Source organism: Gracilinanus agilis, chromosome 2 (genome assembly GCF_016433145.1).
Source record: "Gracilinanus agilis isolate LMUSP501 chromosome 2, AgileGrace, whole genome shotgun sequence".
Lineage (NCBI taxonomy): Eukaryota > Metazoa > Chordata > Mammalia > Didelphimorphia > Didelphidae > Gracilinanus > Gracilinanus agilis.
This window is the reverse complement of record NC_058131.1, coordinates 48,261,158-48,279,268: the sequence shown is the minus strand read 5'-3', so window position 1 is coordinate 48,279,268 and position 18,111 is coordinate 48,261,158. Positions and strand designations below refer to the sequence as shown.

Sequence of the window (18,111 nt, the reverse complement as noted above, 5' to 3'; positions counted from 1 at the left end):
TTTCATTAAGAAGGTGTCATTTATGTAAGGACAAAATGTTTTTCAACTCTTGAAGTTTTTATTTACTTAATATTGGTCATTTTTGTGTTCTCATACTTTATTAGTTTTTTCCTGTTTAAAATTTTTCTATCTTCTCTCAACTCTCCCTTCTTCCCCCCTTAGATTCTAGATAAAAATTCTTTGATTATTAGCTCAATAAAACTTATAGGAATAGCTATTAGCACTGTTTAGAGCAACTCTTTTAAAGATGTATCATGGACTCACTCCAAGCCATTTCTGAATTTAGGTGTTTTTACTGCTTTCTCTTGATGATCCTTTGTGAATGATGACACATTGATTTTTTAAAATTTTAGTGTGGGCAGTTAATTTCTGTAACTTCTATAAAACTGATTGGTGAGGAAGTGGCTCAGTGTATAGAGAGGCCTGGAGAAAAGAGATCTTGGGTTCAAATATGGTCTCAGATACTTCCTAGCTGGGTGACCCTTTGCAAATCACTCAGTTCCCCATTACCGCTCAAGTTCAGCCCTTACCACTCTTCTGCCTTGGAACCAATACTTAGTATTAGGTTCCAAAACAAGATAACGGTTTTTAAAAAATGATTCGATGAGCCTTGGGGGAAAGATAAAGGGCAGGACCAGGACTTGATTTCTAATCTTTCCCTTAGCACCTTGGCTTCTTTGTATCTGACATTTGGGGGGCATTGAAGAGACGCTTCAGGAAATACAGTTGCAGGATCCCAGAGAGAACAATAACTATACTCTGGGCTGTCGACCACCAGTTTACATAGTTATAGTTTGATTGAAGAAGGAAAAAGTCAGACCCTTTCCTCATGCGGGCAAAATTGTAGTATCTCCACATGTGAAAAATATTCATCTGGACCTTTCTGGTACTCTCCTATGGGAAAAGAAAATGAAATGACACGAGGGAAAGTTTTTGTAGGTGGACCCTAAAAGAGATAGTCCCAGCTATCTGCTGGCTTATACAGACAAATGTTTTTCACCATGGCGAAGTGAACATCCTGTGTCGCTGCATATACAGAAAGCTTTTAGGCATTTAGGGATGTTTGTTCACTTAATGCTAGGTTCATTGTATAACAAGGTAAGCCGGCATCTGAAGCCTAGAGATTCCAGCGGGTCTTCAGAAATAAATAATTATCCTGCCTCCTTTTGGCACTGATCAAAAGAGTTGATTTTTAGAGCTGGGGACAGCCAACCTTGGACATCTAGTTTTACCCTTTATTTTTACAGATGAGGCAACCCAGAAAAAATTACATAACATTAATAAACATTCATGCAATAAATCGGAGGCAAAAAAGGGCCACAGTCTAAATCAGCTGACCTACTTAATGCTCTGACCACAATGCATACATATACTTTCTTTGCTACTTTTGAATCCTTTCATGGTTGGAGATAAAGCATATTACCCTTAATAATACTGTAGCTTAAAGCTGAAATTCTCTCCCAAACGGGTTGTCCTTCTATTTACTGGCAGGGTTGAGGTATCCTCTGTATAACAAAGTGACTTGGAGAATCCAAAATTGAGTCACTATCCTTTTCTAGGCCTTTCCCTCAAGGCCTTGTTAAGCATCATTTCCTACCTTCCCTTCTCTAGGCTTCATTTCCGATCCCCTTTTCCTTTAGTAAAAAATGTATTCCTAGGCAGCTTCCCTCTCGATCCATAAATGTTTCTTCCTTTGGAGCATCCATTACCTCAATAGCATCCAGAGTATCGTTCAGTTTTTGTCTCTCTTCATTCTTCTGATTATTCTCCATGCCAGCCTCCTCATAAAAGACTCCGAAATTGAGATACACTTGGACAGAGCCAAAATGGTGTCCGTTGTTCAGACAAAGCTGGTAAAAACCTGTAGGAATTCCCAGATGATTATTGAGTTTTCAGTCTCCCAACACTACTTAAATAAAGTTTTCATATGCCCCCAATTCCCTGGCTTTTATTCTCCTATACTTTACACAAAGCTCTTTAAAGCTACCTGGGAAGGAAAAAGGTCAAATTCACATTGGGGTTTAATTTTGTGTATCTCTCCCTGAAGTCTAATTCCATTTATACTAGTTACAACAACTGCATCCCTGCCAAGAATTTCCTTCTACCACTTCTTTTTCAGTAATGTATAATAATTACTATTTATCTAATTAGGCTTCTTTCTCTTCCTATTAGGAAGGCTCTCCCTCAATGCTAGTGGGTCTTCTCTTTGAGTTTAACTTCAATGTATCCTGCCTATCCCGTAGGTGCATACTTGTTCACACATAATTTCTCCCATTTAGATTATGATTTCTTGGAGAGAAGGGATTCTTTATGTCTTTCTTTGTGGCTTTAACCCAGTGCCTAACCCAAAATAAGTGCTTTAATCTGAATTGACTTGGTCAATAATAATCAAAAGTTTATCTCCTGGATACATCACCTACTTTTTCTGAAATATGCATTTTACTTCTTTAATAAGATCTGTTCCTTACTTTGATATCAGAGATGGACTTTCTTCACCTTGCACACCTTTTGTGGTTTCCTATGCCTTCTTTCCCATGAAAACACTTCTTTCTCACCTCACATTTTTAGGATTCCTTTCTAACTTTCAAGCACAACCCTTGAGCCATCTACTCTTATGAGACTTTTCCTGATTTGTCAATGTTATCTACCTGAAATAGCTCTACCTGGCAATGACTCTCCTCAGTAGAATGTAAGCTTATTGAGGGCACGGAATGGAATGTTTCATTCTTAGTTTTTATATCTACAACACCTAGACATAATCAATGGACATCCCACCTTGTCACCAAGATATTGGTGAAATTTTAAGAGATAAGGAGAGCCTTTAGCCCACTGTGGGCTTCCGCTGTTGGCAGAGTGTAAACATTTTCTTTGTTCAGTCCCTTAAGATTGTTATCTCATGGTTATCTTTTTTGGGAGGACAATGGCTGGAGTCACAGCCTACAAAGATGGGAGTTCCCACTTGTATCCTTCCAAATATTTAATACTTTCAATAATATGAAATATCCCTAGTGCCTTGTACTTAATAAATACTTAATCTCAATTCCCTTTTAGATATTTTTACTCAATTCTACAAAAAACAGACCAAGGAGGTAATTCAGTGAACTAATAAAATAATAAAAACAGACCTGTCTCTTGGGTGGAAAAGTTGATCTGGCCTCGGATATCCTGGGATTTATCAATGAGGAAACCTTTTGGAGTGTATGCAGTGGCAAGAATATGACGATCATGTGAAATTCCCATTGCCCGCTGAACCTGCCAAGATATAAGACACCACAATAACTTGAAGCTTCATGGGCACAAAATGAATGGTGGTTGAATTAGCGATGAGGAGGTGTAGAGATCTTGAGTGAACAAATGCACCTTTCCTGCCCCTTTGCCACTCTACTCCCTCCCTGAATTCATTCCTCTTTCTCTTCCTTCCCAATTTTCTTTTAAAATTGTAAAAATGCCATACAAGAGATAGAGAACATTACAAGATGTAAAATGAATAATTTTGATTATATTAGATTTAGAAGTTTTTGTACAAACAAAAGCAGTACAGCCAAGCTTATAAGGGAAGCAACAAACTAGGAAAAACAATTTTATAACCAATTTCTCTGATAAAGGTCTAATTTCTCAAATATATAAGGAACTAAATCAGATTTATAAGAAACCAAGTCATTCCTCAATTGACAAATGGTCAAAGGATATGAATAGGCAGTTTTCAGAAGAAGAAATCAAAGCTATCAATAACCATATGAAAAATTCCTCTTGATTACAGAAATGCAAATTAAAACAATTCTGAGTTACCATCTTAACCCTAGCAGATTAGCCAATATGACAATAAAGGAAAATAATAAATGTTGGAGGGAAATGTGGCAAAATTAGGACACTAATGCACTGCTGATGGAGTTGTGAATTGTAACCATTCTGGAAAGCAATTTGGAATTATGCCCAAAGGGCTTTTAAAGAATGCATACCTTTTGATCTAATAATACTACTACTAAGTCTATATCCCAAAGAAATTTTTTAAAAATGGAAGAGTGAGGCAGCTAGGTGGCTCAGTGTATTGAGAGCCAAGCCCAGAGACAGGTGGTACAGGGTTCAAATCTGACCTCAGACACTTCCTACCTGTGTGATCCTGGGCAAGTCACTTAACTCCCATTGCCTAACCCTTACTACTCTTCTGCCTTAGAACCAATATATAATATTGATTCTAAGATGGAAGGTAAGGGTTTTAAAAAATAAAATAATTTTTTAAAGAAAATAGAAAGGACCTGTTTGTACAAATTAATTATAGCTGCATTTTTTGTGATGGCAAAGAATTGGAAACTAAAGTTTCCAATTCCAACTGAGGAATGGCTGAACAAATTGTGGTATATGATGATGATAGAATACTATTGTGCTATAAGAAATGATGAAAAGGATGATTTCAGAAAGAACTAGAAAGACCTGTATGAACTGTCTCAGAGTGAAATAAGCAGAACCAGGAGTACACAGTAATAGCAATATTGTGGAATGATCAAATGTGATAAACTTTGCTACTAACAGCAATACAATGATCCAGAACAATTCTGAGGAACTTATGAAAAAGAATGCTATTCACCTCTAGAGAAAGAACTGTTGGAGTAGAAATGCAGATGGAAGCATATTATTTATCGCTTGTTTATTTGGGTATGTGATTTAAGGTTTTGGTTTTATAAGATTATTCACTTACAAAAATGAATAATATAGGGGGCAGCTGGGTAGCTCAGTGGAGTGAGAGTCAGGCCTAGAGACAGGAGGTCCTAGGTTCAAACCCGGCCTCAGCCACTTCCCAGCTGTGTGACCCTGGGCAAGTCATTTGACCCCCATTGCCCACCCTTACCACTCTTCCACCTATGAGACAATACACCGAAGTACAAGGGTTAAAAAAAAAAAAAAAAAAATGAATAATATGGAACTGTTTTGAGTGATAATACCCAGTGGAATTGCTTTCAGCTCTAGGAGTGGGTAGAGAAAAGGGAAGGAAAACAACATGAATCATATACCTTTGGAAAACTTATGTGTAGATTTGATGTTGGAATATAAAGATAAAACATTTTAAAAATGAAATAAAATCATAAAAATGTAACAAAACTGGGTCCTAACCAAGGCTTCTATCTAATAAGATTCCCATTACCTCTGATGATGGTTTTCAATGGATACATGTTTTCTCATATAAGAATGTAAATATTTTATCCTTGTTCAGTCTCAAGATTGTACTCTCATGGTTTCTTTTTTATGTTTCTCTTGACTCCTGTGTTTGAATTTCAAAGTTTCTATGTATCATTGGTAATGCTCAGAAATTCTCTCTTTAAAGGTTCAACAAACTATAGCCCATAGGTCAAATCCAGCACACTGGTTGTTATTATCCAAACCATTGTATAAAAACACAGCAACCCAGAATTGACCTGGAGCCCAAAGTTTGCCAACCCCTTCTCTATTTTATTAAAAGTCCAGATTATACTAAGTTTTCCTGGCTAAGTTATGCTTGGTTGTAAGCAAAGATCTTTTGCCTTTTGGAATGTGAAATTCCAAGCTCTCCTTTATAGTGGTGACTACAAAATCATGTATGATCATGTCTGTAATTCTGCAGTGCTTGAATTCTTTATTTCTGGCTGAATGCAACATTTTTCTTTGATCTAGAAACTCTGAATTTTCAATATAATGTTTCTGGGAGTTTTCACTTTGGAATTTCTTTCAGGAATTAATCACTAGATTTTATTTCCACTTTGCCTTCTGTTCTAAAGAAATTTGGGCAGTTTTCTTTTCTGATTTCATGCTATATGATATCTAAAAAAATTTTTTAAACCCTTACCTTTTGTCTTGGTTGATTCCAAGATAGAAGAGCAATAAGGGCTAACCAAATAGAGCCTTTCACACAGATAGGAAGTGTCTGAGGTCGGATTTGAACCCAGGACCTTCTCTTTCCAGGCCTGGCTCTCTATTCTCATCCACCTAGATGCCCCTCTTAAATTATTTATTTAATCATTGCTTTCTTAAACTATCTCTCCTAAATCTGCTTTCCAGGTTGATAGTTTTTGTTATGAGATATCTTATGTTTTCTGTATTTCTGTTGTCAAGCTATGAATTCCATTCCCTTTCCAATTTTTTCTTCCATAACTCATTTCTTTTCCTTTTCCCCCTCTAGAGCTCTCATTTCATTTATTAAAAAAAATTTTAAAGCCTCATTTCTTTTCCCCCCGAATGGAATTCAGTGATTCTATTTGTACTTGTGGCCAGACCATTTTGGAGACTTATAGATGTTTTGCAAACACTCTCCTCTGAGTTTATATCTCGAGTATCTCTATCACTCTAAAACTTTTTATGGTAGGATACTTTTTTTGTTTGCTCATTCTTCCAGCCAACTTCCTGACTTTGGACTTTATGTTAGTGTCAAGTTCTGTGCACTGCTAGAGGGAATGTCTGGGCAAGTCCTATTGCTGCTTTCTTGGGGGTAGTGAGTATTTTTATTCCAGTATTTCAAGGAAAGCAAGTCTTCTGTGCTCCTAAAGTGGTGATTCAGGGCAAAGTCTGATTGCTATCCTCCAGGTCTAAGTGCCACTGATCTGGGTTTGGGTTTGAGCAATGTGCCTATGGACTTTTCCTGGTTGGATTTCCAATAGATTTATGTGAGACTCAAACCACTAACAGCCTGCTAGAAAGCTATTCTGGTTCAGAGTAGAACTGCAGACTCCCTTTTAGTCAGGAATTTCTCTCTTGGATGTTCTATAGGTTTCGAACTGAGACTCCATGCTGCTTTGGGGGTCATGGCCACAAAGATGCTACTTGCTTCTGAATGTGCTTCTTCCTCAGTACACAGCCTAATAGCAGCAACCATCCTTCACTCATTGACAATATCCCCAAGCGATGGTCCCCTCTCAGTCAGCCCTGGATCTGTAACTTGGAACTGGACAGTGGGCAAAAGAGCTACCAATTAGTACTGGTTCTTATATCCTGTACAAGGTTACTCCCTGAATCTCTCTGGATCAGGGTCCTCTTCTTGCCCTGGTGCAGACCTCTCCCTAAGCTGGAATGTTCCACTTGACATTCCTGGCTAGACATCATCCTTCTCTGTCTCCCTATGCTGACCTGGGCTCAAAAAAAGTGACTCCTGACTTTTTTTTTTTTGGGATTTCCCATTCAGGATTCAATGCAGAGTTTTTGAGATCTGTTTGGAGTTATTGTGGAAGAAAGCTTGGCTGTACTTTTTCCTGCTACTCCACCATCTTGGCTCCTCTTCTAATATCAGTATAATATTTTCAACTAGACAAAGCATTGTACAACCTCAGGTCAATTAGCCAGAGCTAGAAATTTTGAGGAAAAAATGTATCATTATAGTATATGACATTTTGGCATGTTCTAGGAAGTTTTTATATCAATAGTTCTCATGCTTTTTAGTCTCGAGACTCTTTCATATGCTTAAAAATTAGAGGATCTTCCCACAAAGTTTTTGTTTATGTGGATTTTATCTATCGATATTTACCATATTAGAAGTTTAAATGTATTAGTAGTATTATAAAAAATAGTTTTGATCTTGAGGATCCCCTTGAAAAGGGTCTCAGGGAACAAAGGGTATGTTAGAGCCAGCTTATGGTGGTATACAAGAGTCAATTAGTAAATTATCAGCATGAGTATTTACAGCTTAGAAAAAGAAAAGAAGAAAATGCTGTAAATCAGGGCTTTGTTTGTTGTGTCCGTTGATTGTCTAAACTTTAAAAAGGTAATGGAAGGGGAATGGAGGGGTAGCTCAGTGGATAGAGAGCCAGGCCTAGAGATGAGAAGTCTTTTAAATCTGACCTCAGAAATTTGCTGCTGTGTGATTCTGGGCAAGTCACTTAACCCCAGTTGCCTAGCCCTTACCAATCTTCTGCCTCGGAACCAATACTTAGACATAGATGCTAAGACAGAAGATAACTTTTTTTTTTAAACAATGGAGAAAATAATAATGCAGGTTAAACTTAAAAAATATGTTGTATGCTTTCAGAGAGTCAGGAAACCCAGGTAAATTTTTCTTGGTAGAGAGGGCACTAGCAGCTGGAGGGATCAGGAAAAGCTTCATGAAGGTGTCACCAGTAGACTTTTGAAAGGAACAATGGATTCTACAAGGTGGAGTTAAGGAAAGAGTGTATTCTATGCAGCGTGAGAAAAGGCACTGGGGCAAATATAGTATGATATGTGAGGTACAGATGGAATGGTAGGGTTCTTACAGGGAAGGAAGACTTTGAAAAAGGTAGTTGTAAAGGTAAGTTGGTCTAGATTATGATGGAATTTACAAGCAGAATTTACACCCCACCCCACCCTGCCCCTGCTTTCTGTTCTGTAGCTATGAACAATGACCAAATCAGCTCTGAAATTGTTCCTGATTGAACCCTACCCCACCCCAACTATGGCTCCACTTACCATCCCTATAACTTTTGGTCCAAAGTGCCCCTCCCTGATCACCATTCTCCTGTGCATCTTCCTTCCTTTATAATAAGGGGGTTGGTTTTTTCCTTAAGGAGAGGGGTTACCTTTATGTGTGTATTTCCACCTCTTAGTACTGTGCTTTACACGTAGAACTTTTTAAAATGCCCTTTTCATTCATTCATTCATTCATTGTTGAATAGAATAGTTACATGGTCAGACCTAGGAAAATCTTTGGCAGCTGTATTCAACTGCTTCCAAAATGCAGCCAAGGAATCTGGCAGGTGTTGAGTTGGACGAGAGAGAAATCTGTAGCAGGAAGACTTTTAGGAGACTGTTGTACTTCTTCAAGTGAGAGGTGATGCGCACCTCACAGATTTGGGGGCTTAGAAAGGATCTCAGGGGCCATATAGGCCAACTCATACACCAAAGGAATCCCCCTATAGCATACCTCACAAGTAAGTGGTTGCCTCACCTCTGCTTAAAGACTTCCAAGGAAGAAGGAACTCGGTATCCCTAGAAGAAAGCCATTCCACTTTTGGACAGCTCTAATTGTGGTCTTTTCCCCATTGCTGTTGACTCTGCCCTCTGGGGCCAAACAGAGCAAGGCCAATCCCTTTCCATCAAACACTTGGACTTAGCTCTCATTTTCCCCATGAGTCTTCTCTTCCCAGCAACACATACTCAATTCTTTTAATCCTTCATTATCCTAGTTGCTTTCTGGACACTGCCCCATTCATTAATGTCCTTAGGCTCTGACATCTAGAATAGAGCTGTGGAATCGGAATCTGAACCCTAAAACTTCAGTTCCCAGCATCCCACTTTACTTCCCACTTTATATGCTGATGTAGGGAGGATATAAATTTTGTGTAACCCCAGTTTTCTCTCTCTCTCTCTCTCTCTCTCTCTCTCTCTCTCTCTCTCTCTGTGATCGCATTTGGTGGAGGGGGTATGAGGTGAGAGCCAGGAGAGTTTTACTCACATGGTCTTAATTTTGTTAGATAATTAGGTTTTTAAAAACTTCTATTTCCTTTTTATTCCTTCTACTTTAAGTGATTATTAATAAACTTTATAAAATATAATTTTTGGAGTGTTGAATATTAATTTAAATCCTACAGAGCACAATACTGAAGCTTGACCAGGGCAGGTTACAATGAGACTTTCACCTTTCTGTTCTTGGAAGCTATGCCTCCCTCTCAGTGAAACTCCAAATTCCATTAGCTGTTTTGGCTGCCACATCACAATGCTGACCCCTCCCCATGCCCTACCCTGGCCCCAATCTCTTTTCAAAATAATGTCGTCTGACCATGCTTCCCACATTTTGAATGGGCAAAGCCTTTTTTTTCCTTTCCTTTTTTTTTTAACCCAAGTATAAGATTTTACTTTTTTTTTCCCTAGTGAAATTCATTTCAAGTCAACAAGCTTTTATTAAGTGTTTACTATGTGTCAGGCACCACACTAAGCCCTGGAGATAGAAATAAAGGCAAAAACATGGACCCTGTGCTCTAGCCTATCAAGATCCTTTTGGATTCTGTCATCCAGGATCCCTCCCAGCTCAATGTCATTGGCAAATTTGATTGAATATGCCATCTATGCCCTTATCCAAGTCATTAATAAAAATATTAAAACAGCACAGGACGAGGGGCAGCTAGGTGACTCAGTAGATAGAAAGCCAGACCTGGATTCAGGAAGTCCCGGTTTCAAATTTGACCTCAGACACTTTCTAGCTGTGTGACTCTAGCCCAGTGGTTCCCAAACTTTTTTGGCCTACCACCCCCCTTTCCAGAAAAAATATTACTTAGCACCCCTGGAAATTAATTTGTTTAAAATCTTAATAGCAATTAATAGGAAAGATAAATGCACCTGTGGCCATCACCGCTCCCCTGGATCACTGCAGCACCCACCAGGGGGCGGTGGCGCCCACTTTGGGAATCACTGCTCTAGGCAAATCACTTAACCTCAGTTGCCTATGCCTTATTCCTCTTCTGCCTTGGAACCAATACACAGTATTGATTCTAAGATGGAAAGTAAGGATAGAACAAAAACAAAAACAAAAAAACGCACAGACCCAAACACAAGAGCACTCATTCTACTAGAGATCTCCTGCCACCTTGACATTACTTCTAGAAAGCAAAGGCTGTCTTTTGCTTCTTTTTTGTATCCCCAATGTGCTTAGCCAGTGCCTGGCACATAGTAGGTCCTTAATAAATGTTTATTGATTTGATTTTATCTTTAATGACTAATCTTTAAATCCTCCCTTTCAACCAGTTCAGGACCCATGTACCCATCTAGTAGGGTTAAAGTAAAATTTTAATAAATCTTCCCTGTTGTATATCATAGACCTCGAATTTACCAGCAGAGGCCAGAGTTCTCAGCAGCTTCCCAAAGTCTCTGTCTGGAAGATAAACATACTTCTGTGAGATTAACCCTTGTCTCGCAGAATGTGTTGTCTTCATGACTCAATTAAGTTTTGAGACATGTTTTCCTGGCTGCTTCTGGGGGCTCAGGACCTTGGCCAGGTTGCTGGGACTGTGGAAGCAGTGATGCAAACTATAGTAGGCAAAAAGCTTTCTTTGTTTGGAGGTCAATAAAAATCCTCTTCTGGAGAGTGGACTTGGAAATCTCAGCCAAAGAAAGGATGCTTTGCCTAGAGCTTTCCTGAATGGGGACCCTGAAAAGCTGAACTTCCCAGCTAAGAATATTCAGTTGTTGGAGTATCACGGTTTGGTGATATTATCTTATCTTTTCTATCTCTTATTATTGCTGGTGTTGTTCATATATATATATACACATATATATATATATTCATTTATGCTTTCTGTTGATTCTAGATTGCTGGATATTTGCATAATAATAAACCTATTCCTTTTGGTCTTTTTACTTTAAAATGCTGTGGAGAAATGTGTCTCATTGTAGGATCAAATCTTGAACCACAAATAGTTAAAGCAGCTGCATATATAACACTTTAATGTTACATCTGTACTGTTCCATCTTCTCTACAAGAATAGTATGAGATGATAATACATGTATAATCCAGATTGAATTGCCTGCCAGCACCAGGAAGGCGAAGGGAAAGGAGGGAGGGAGATAAGTTTGATCATATAACTTAAGGAAATTTGTTAGTACATATAATTGGCAATTTTTTTAAATTCCCCATAAAAAAAAAACAACAGTATAAGATAACTTGTTTAAAAAGTTTTCCTGGGGGCAGCTGGGTGGCTCAGTGGATTGAGAGCCAGGTCCAGAGACGGGAAGTCCTGAGTTCAAATTTGACCTCAGACACTTCCTAGATGTGTGACCCTGGGCAAGTCACTTAACTCCCATTGCCTAGCCCTTACCACTCTTCTGCCTTAGAACCAATACCCAGTATTGATTCTAAGACAGAAGGTAGGGGTTTTTAAAAATAATAATAATAAAATAAAATAAAAAAGCTTTCCTAAAATCTAGGCAAATGATATCTACATTTCCTTAATTTACTAGTTTAGTAATTTTGTCAAAAGTTGAAATGAAGTTAGTATGGCATGATAAAGCAATGGTAGCTCTTTGGAATCACCAATTTCCTTCCTAGGTATGCACCAATCATCCCTTTAATGATACTTTTAGAATTTTTTCCAGGAATTAAAGTTGAACTTACTCCATTCTCTTCCTTTTTTTTTTTTTTAGAAATTGGAATTTCCAATCTTGTGGTTCCTGTCTTGTTTCCTCTGATTTTTCAGATATCACTGGCATTAGCTTGGCTTCTTTCGGGACCCCAAATAATGGTTCATCTGAGCCAGGTGACTTGAATTCATCAAGGACACCTCAGTATTCTCTTGTAGTCTCCTTATTTTTCTTGGGTATTAACTATTGTTAATATTTATTCTATCATTTCTAGTGTAAAAGTAATTCTTCTTTGCAGAGAAAACATAAACATGACTTGGGCATCATTACTTTCTCTGTATTGTTAGTAATCATCATTCACCCAAGCAAAAGTCCCATCCTCTCTTTGATTTTCCTTTTTCTTCTCATATAGCTCAAATAAAACAATTTAAAAAAACACCACTTTTTCTGTTGACTTTAGCTTCCCTTACCAGCCTCAGTTTATTCTGAACTTCGGCATTCTGACATTGTTTTTGTAATCAGTTTTTAAAAAATCATTACCACATGACTTAGAAGCAATATGAGGTGTTAGTTCTAAGGCAGAAGAGGGGTAAGGCCTAGGTAATGGGGGTTAAGTGACTTGCCCAGGGTCACACCACTAGGAAGTATCTAAGGATAGATTTATTATTGGTCTTTTTTTTTTTAATTTTCCCATAGTTACATATTTCATGTTCTTTCCCTCTCCCCCAAACCTCCCTAACCCCTCTTAGCCAATGCCCAATTCCACTGGGTTTTACATTTATCATTGATTAAGACCTAATTCCATATTATTGATAGTTGGACTAGAGTTATTGTTTAGTGTCTAAGGACAGATTTAAACCAGGTCCTCCCAACTCCAAGCCTGGATCTCTATGCACTGAGTCACCTTGCTGCCTCTTACAATAGATTTTTCTTCTTATCTTTATTTTATAGTTTCCTCTCATATCCCTTACCTTCTCTTCTTCCAGAGAAGAATCTCTTAATATAATGAATTGGAAAAAAAAAGAAGAAAAATTGTAAAACTGATCAATAAGTTGAAAGAAATTTTACTTTATAGTATTCATACTTCTTGGGGTGCATTTTCTCCCTTCTACCATTAACCTTTTCCCCAGACTTCTGCAAAGGTACATGGGGAGGTGACTGGACTCCTGAGTTTACAGTCTAGTGCACAGCCAGTTCTTGGCATATAGTAGGTATATAATAAATTGACTATATAATAAATATAACTTCTTGACTTTATACTACTTTATTTTTTTAAATTTTTAACCCTTAACTTCTGTGTATTGGCTCCAAGGCAGAAGAATGATAAGGGTAGACAATGGGGGTCAAGTGACTTGCCCAGGGTCACACAGCTGGGAAGTGTCTGAGGCCAGACTTGAACCTAGGACCCCCCACTCTAGGCTTGACTCTCAATCCACTGAGCTACCCAGCTGCCCCCTTACTTTATACTACTTTAAAAAGACCATGTTATTGTTTTATATTCACCCGGTTGGCCCAGTCTTGATTTGATCTTCTCTACATTTCTTTTTTTTTAATCCCATTATTCTTTTCTGATAAAGCCCATTTTTCCTCCTCATTGGAATTTTACCTTTGTGTCTTCATCATTTCATTCCTGAGCATTACCCATTCCTTCTGGATTAACTTTATCCTACAGTATTTGAGTCCCTGGGATTCTATTTATCTTTCTTCAAACCCTTTGAAATCTGCTTTCCCCAGATCTAGGGTGCACGGCATAAAATGCCTACACTTCCACTTCTCTAGTTAGGAGAGAATGAAGAGAGATGGTTTGGGAAGCTTGAGGAAAGATTTAGAACAGCCTCTCTAGGGATTGACTAAAAGGACTGATTGCCTCTCTTGCTTCAATGAGGACCCATGTGAGGTTAGATAGTCTAAATTTGTAGTTGACCCAGTCATTGGATTGATTTCCTGTATCTCTGTTCATCAAAGGTTGGTGACAGTAATCTTGGTTTGGGGTTTGACAAGGTGTAAGTATGCATAAATCAGGGGAACAAGGAATCCAAGGGTATCAGTGTATGGCTGAATTGGTCAACAATAGGATCAAGACTGAGAAGATAGTAAAATGAGATTGCAGCATGTTTGATGATTGGGGAAGAGTACTAAGAAATGGAAAGCCTGGGGATTTTATTAGGATATATAATGAGCTTAGAAAGGGTAAAGCCGAAGGGGAGATGGAATTATAAGAGGGTAGGATCTGAGAAAAGGAATGGCAAAGTTCTTAATCTGAAGTTGAACTCTTGTGGGTCAAGGTTGTGACCATTCCTGTATAGAGCTGCAGTGAAATAGAGGAATATGTCATGAGAGTTTGAAGTTGGGGGAACTGAGAAATTGGATCGTTTATGTTTGAGGGTAATTCATCACTTGGGCATAATTCATGACAGAAGCTCACACTTATACAGAAAATTCAGGTTTGCAGAGTGCTTTCTTAACAACAACCCCATGAAATAGGGAATTATAATGATCCCAGCAGCAACCTGCCTACCCCACCAATAAGTAAGCTCCAGAGAAGCTCAAAAATTCCTCAGTTACCTTATCAGATATGAGCAATATTAGCTCTAACCCCCTTTCCCACTAGAGGCAGGGGAGGTTGTACATGGAGTCACCAATTCTGTAGGAATATTCCAATCCTCATTTCTGGGGTTCTTGCTCTCTTCCCCCAGTGCCTGATCAGGTACATAAGAACTTTATCACATAAGAACCCTATAAAAACCAATCGGATTTTATTGGCTGGGGGAGGGGTGTGCCCCATTCCTTCTAGGTCCTCAGTGGGGTGTACCCAATCACACCTGAGGCGCCAGTGGCTCTGATCTATCACCATCCCCCCTAAACTATACTTCATATTGTATGTCACCTCAATAGGGCTGGCTTGCTTTATTGTCTTTCAATCTCTACGTTTCCTTGTATTCTGAAACTTCCTAAGTATGCATTAATTCAGGAATGTAGGTATTATTGGACCCATTTTACAGATGAGAAAACTGTTAGGTTGAGTGACTTTCTTCTTATCACACAGCTAGTAAATACCAGAAGTGGGATTTGAACCCAGATCATGATTCCATGCCTAGTGCTCAATCCACAACATAATCCCCAGCTATCTTAAGAAGATGGGCAATTGAGGGCAGCTAGGTGGTTCAATGGATTGAGAGCCAGGTCCAGAGACTGGACTCAAGTCCTGGGTTCAAATTTGTCCTAGCTGTGTGATCTTGGGCAAGTCACTTGAACTCCATTGCCTAGCCCTTACCACTCTTCTGCCTTAAGGTAAAGGTTTTAAGCAAGATGATTTCAGAAAAAAAACAAACAAACTGGAAAGATCTGCAGGAACTGATGCAGAGCAAAATAAGCAGAAGTGGGAGAACGCCGGTCACAGCGACGGCAATACCGTGCAATGATCAGCTGAAGACGTGGCTGCTCTCAGCAGTGCAATGATGTGGAACAATCCTGAGAGGCTCGGGGCGAGGAATGCTCTCCACCTCCAGAGAAAGAACTGTCGGCGGCGTATGGATGCGGATCAAAGCGTGTTATCTTTCACATCAGTGTATTTGTGATTTTATTTGGGAGTTTTGGCGAGGTAGGAGTGTGCTCTTACTACAATGACCCACAGGGAAGTGTGTTTTACATGATAACCAAAATAAAGTTTTTAAAAAGGGTTTAAAAAAAAAAGATAGAATTGAGTGGCCCTTCTATGACGTGTCTTGAATAAGTCGGGCTATGAGTGGTCTGTAACTAAGGGAGCCCTCCCTTAAAACTGCGGCTACACGTCAGGTCACGTGCATAGTTTTTTGTTTTGTTCTTGCTAGAATGTTCTAGAATTAAATTATGTCGGGTGTCATTAAAGTTCAAATGTGAGACCGTCACTCTTTGGGTCACTTTTGCTGCTTGACAGAACATATCTACAGAAGAAAGTACATCCTGGACAACTCACCTGCAAGCTAGGTACATGGTGAGCTTCCAGGAGGAGTAAAATGCCTTTGTGGGATTTCACTGATTAGGAGTAACTCAAGCACTCAAGGCTGAACTCAAGGGAATAAGATTAACTTGGCCTCTGGTTGTGCAAACAGCATTTGGGAAGTAACAGGCTTCCCAGATAAGGAAACTGGGATTAGGAGAATGTGGGACATAGAACAAAGGAAATGTAAAGGGCAACTCTGCTGGATTAGAACCAGGGTCTGCGCCCTAGAGCCAGGGGTTGTATTTAAAAATACAAAATCTATTCCTAGTTTGCCAGCTGCATAAACAGATGGCAGGACTATGGTTTGCTGACTCTTGAATTAAACCATTACAGATTGACTCAGCCCCTTGCACAAATGGCTTTATAAGGCTACTCAAAGGGGAAAAGGTCTTTTTGATGCTTCTTCGGTAAGTCACTACCCCTCTGAGGGTCAGCTTCTTCATGGGTTAAATGGGGATTGGGGGGCAGCACTGACCTCACAGGAGAAATCAAATGAGAAAACATCGCTAGGGTACTTTGGAAACTTTAAGCTGTTATTAGTGTCGTTATTTCAGACACTTCTGTGTCTTGATCGACCCCTCTTATTCCCCAACCTTCTTTCCAACCAATTGTATGGCAGCACCAGTCAGAAACCATCAAGGCCCAAATATGTTTCCAAATAACATGAAACTGGGGATCTGTATGGCACAAAGAGGAAAACAATGTGATTCTGGTTGAATCTTTCCACTAGTAATATCTGATGCCGTTCAAAAATCTCCCAAGGTAAAGGAAATGGATCAACGGGGCAATAATCTGGATTCCTTTCTAAGGAGGAGGAGCGAGCTATGCCTTCTCCCTCATGCCATATGTTCCACATTCATCGGTGTGATGAATGATCCTTTTCCTGAGGGCTTCCATCCGAATGAGGTGCCCAGCTAGCAAGTAACACCAAGATGAATGCAAGTCACCTCCCTCTAGACTAGGCAGAACCCCTGCATGACAAGGGAAGCTTGTTTGGGGACCCACCTCATAACTGAAGTAAAAGTATCCACTTTGGTGGGAAAACTGCCAGAAGCATTCTGTTCCTCCTGGTGGGATCATGATGGCAAAATCATAGCGATCGGCTCCGCGGAAAAGTGGTTGGTCAGCGAGGCCACCCAAGGGCTCTGTCTTCTGTCCTCTGGCCAGCAGCACCAGATTCGGGAGTGCCACCAGAACCACAAAGAATGAAGGGGACATGCTGCTTCTCCCAGAATCTAGACGCTTTGCTTAAGACTATGGCAGGGCCCATCGGTTTTGGCTATAGCTGGGATAATCATTAACTCCACTCATCTCTTCTCTGCCAATTATAGTTCTGCACACATGGAGGACTCTCAGGTTATGCACATTGCCTCTTAAGTAAGGAACAGGATAGTGACTGGTTTACAATTCTTTATGATTTTAGAAAAAAACAAACGGTTAGAAGTATTAGATATTGGCTAAAAACGGGGCACACTCCCATCCGTCATTAGTAAACTATAAATTTTCATTTCAACTTTCTTGGGGGATTATGAGTAAAATGAGAGCATAAGTAAATGATCAAATAAGCTTTTCATGCATATCTTTTTTATTACTGTCTGTTTAAAACTGCAACTTAAAGATGAGTCCTAGTCTTAGCCAAACTAAATGATGCCCTTTGGTTTGCTGACACATTGGGCACGCTCCTCCAACTTTCTCTGGTTCTACTTTCCTGCCCAGTTGAAGGAAGGGGTTAGATACCTGAAGATGATGCTGATGGCTATTTTGCTTTGCTGTTCCAAGCCTATACTGCTTGCTAAAGGCTTCTGTGTGTAAACGCCCCCACACACATCCTGACGGCCAAAATGCCAGGTCAGGTTTTAGTCTTGATCTGCTCATTTCTCAGTTTCAGCCACTAATACTAGCCAGCTTTCTCCAGCCTCCATGTAAACTACATTTTACTATTACAGCAAAAGTACCTCTTACATGCAAAAAGGTAATGCTAGACAATATGGGTGTGGGGAGTGGGAGTGGGAGTGGAGGACCAAGTGGAGAACAACGTGCTAGATTTGTGCCAGCCTTTGAGCAAGAAGTGGGCCTTCTCCTCACCAGTTTCTGCAAACTGAAGCCCTGCCTGGAATGCCTTC

The 18,111-nt window shown here is 39.4% G+C and overlaps 1 protein-coding gene across 1 annotated transcript; it reads right to left on the bottom strand.

Moving 5' to 3' along the window:
- Window positions 1-660: 660 nt before the first annotated feature.
- On the bottom strand, window positions 661-17,206 carry TMED6 (transmembrane p24 trafficking protein 6). The gene is made up of 4 exons (XM_044660508.1): window positions 16,994-17,206; window positions 3,126-3,252; window positions 1,710-1,861; window positions 661-894 (listed from the first exon to the last, which is right to left on the bottom strand). Exons 1-4 carry the CDS (start codon window positions 17,204-17,206, stop codon window positions 661-663), a joined length of 726 nt encoding a protein of 241 aa, XP_044516443.1.
- Between the last annotated feature and the right edge of the window lie 905 nt (window positions 17,207-18,111).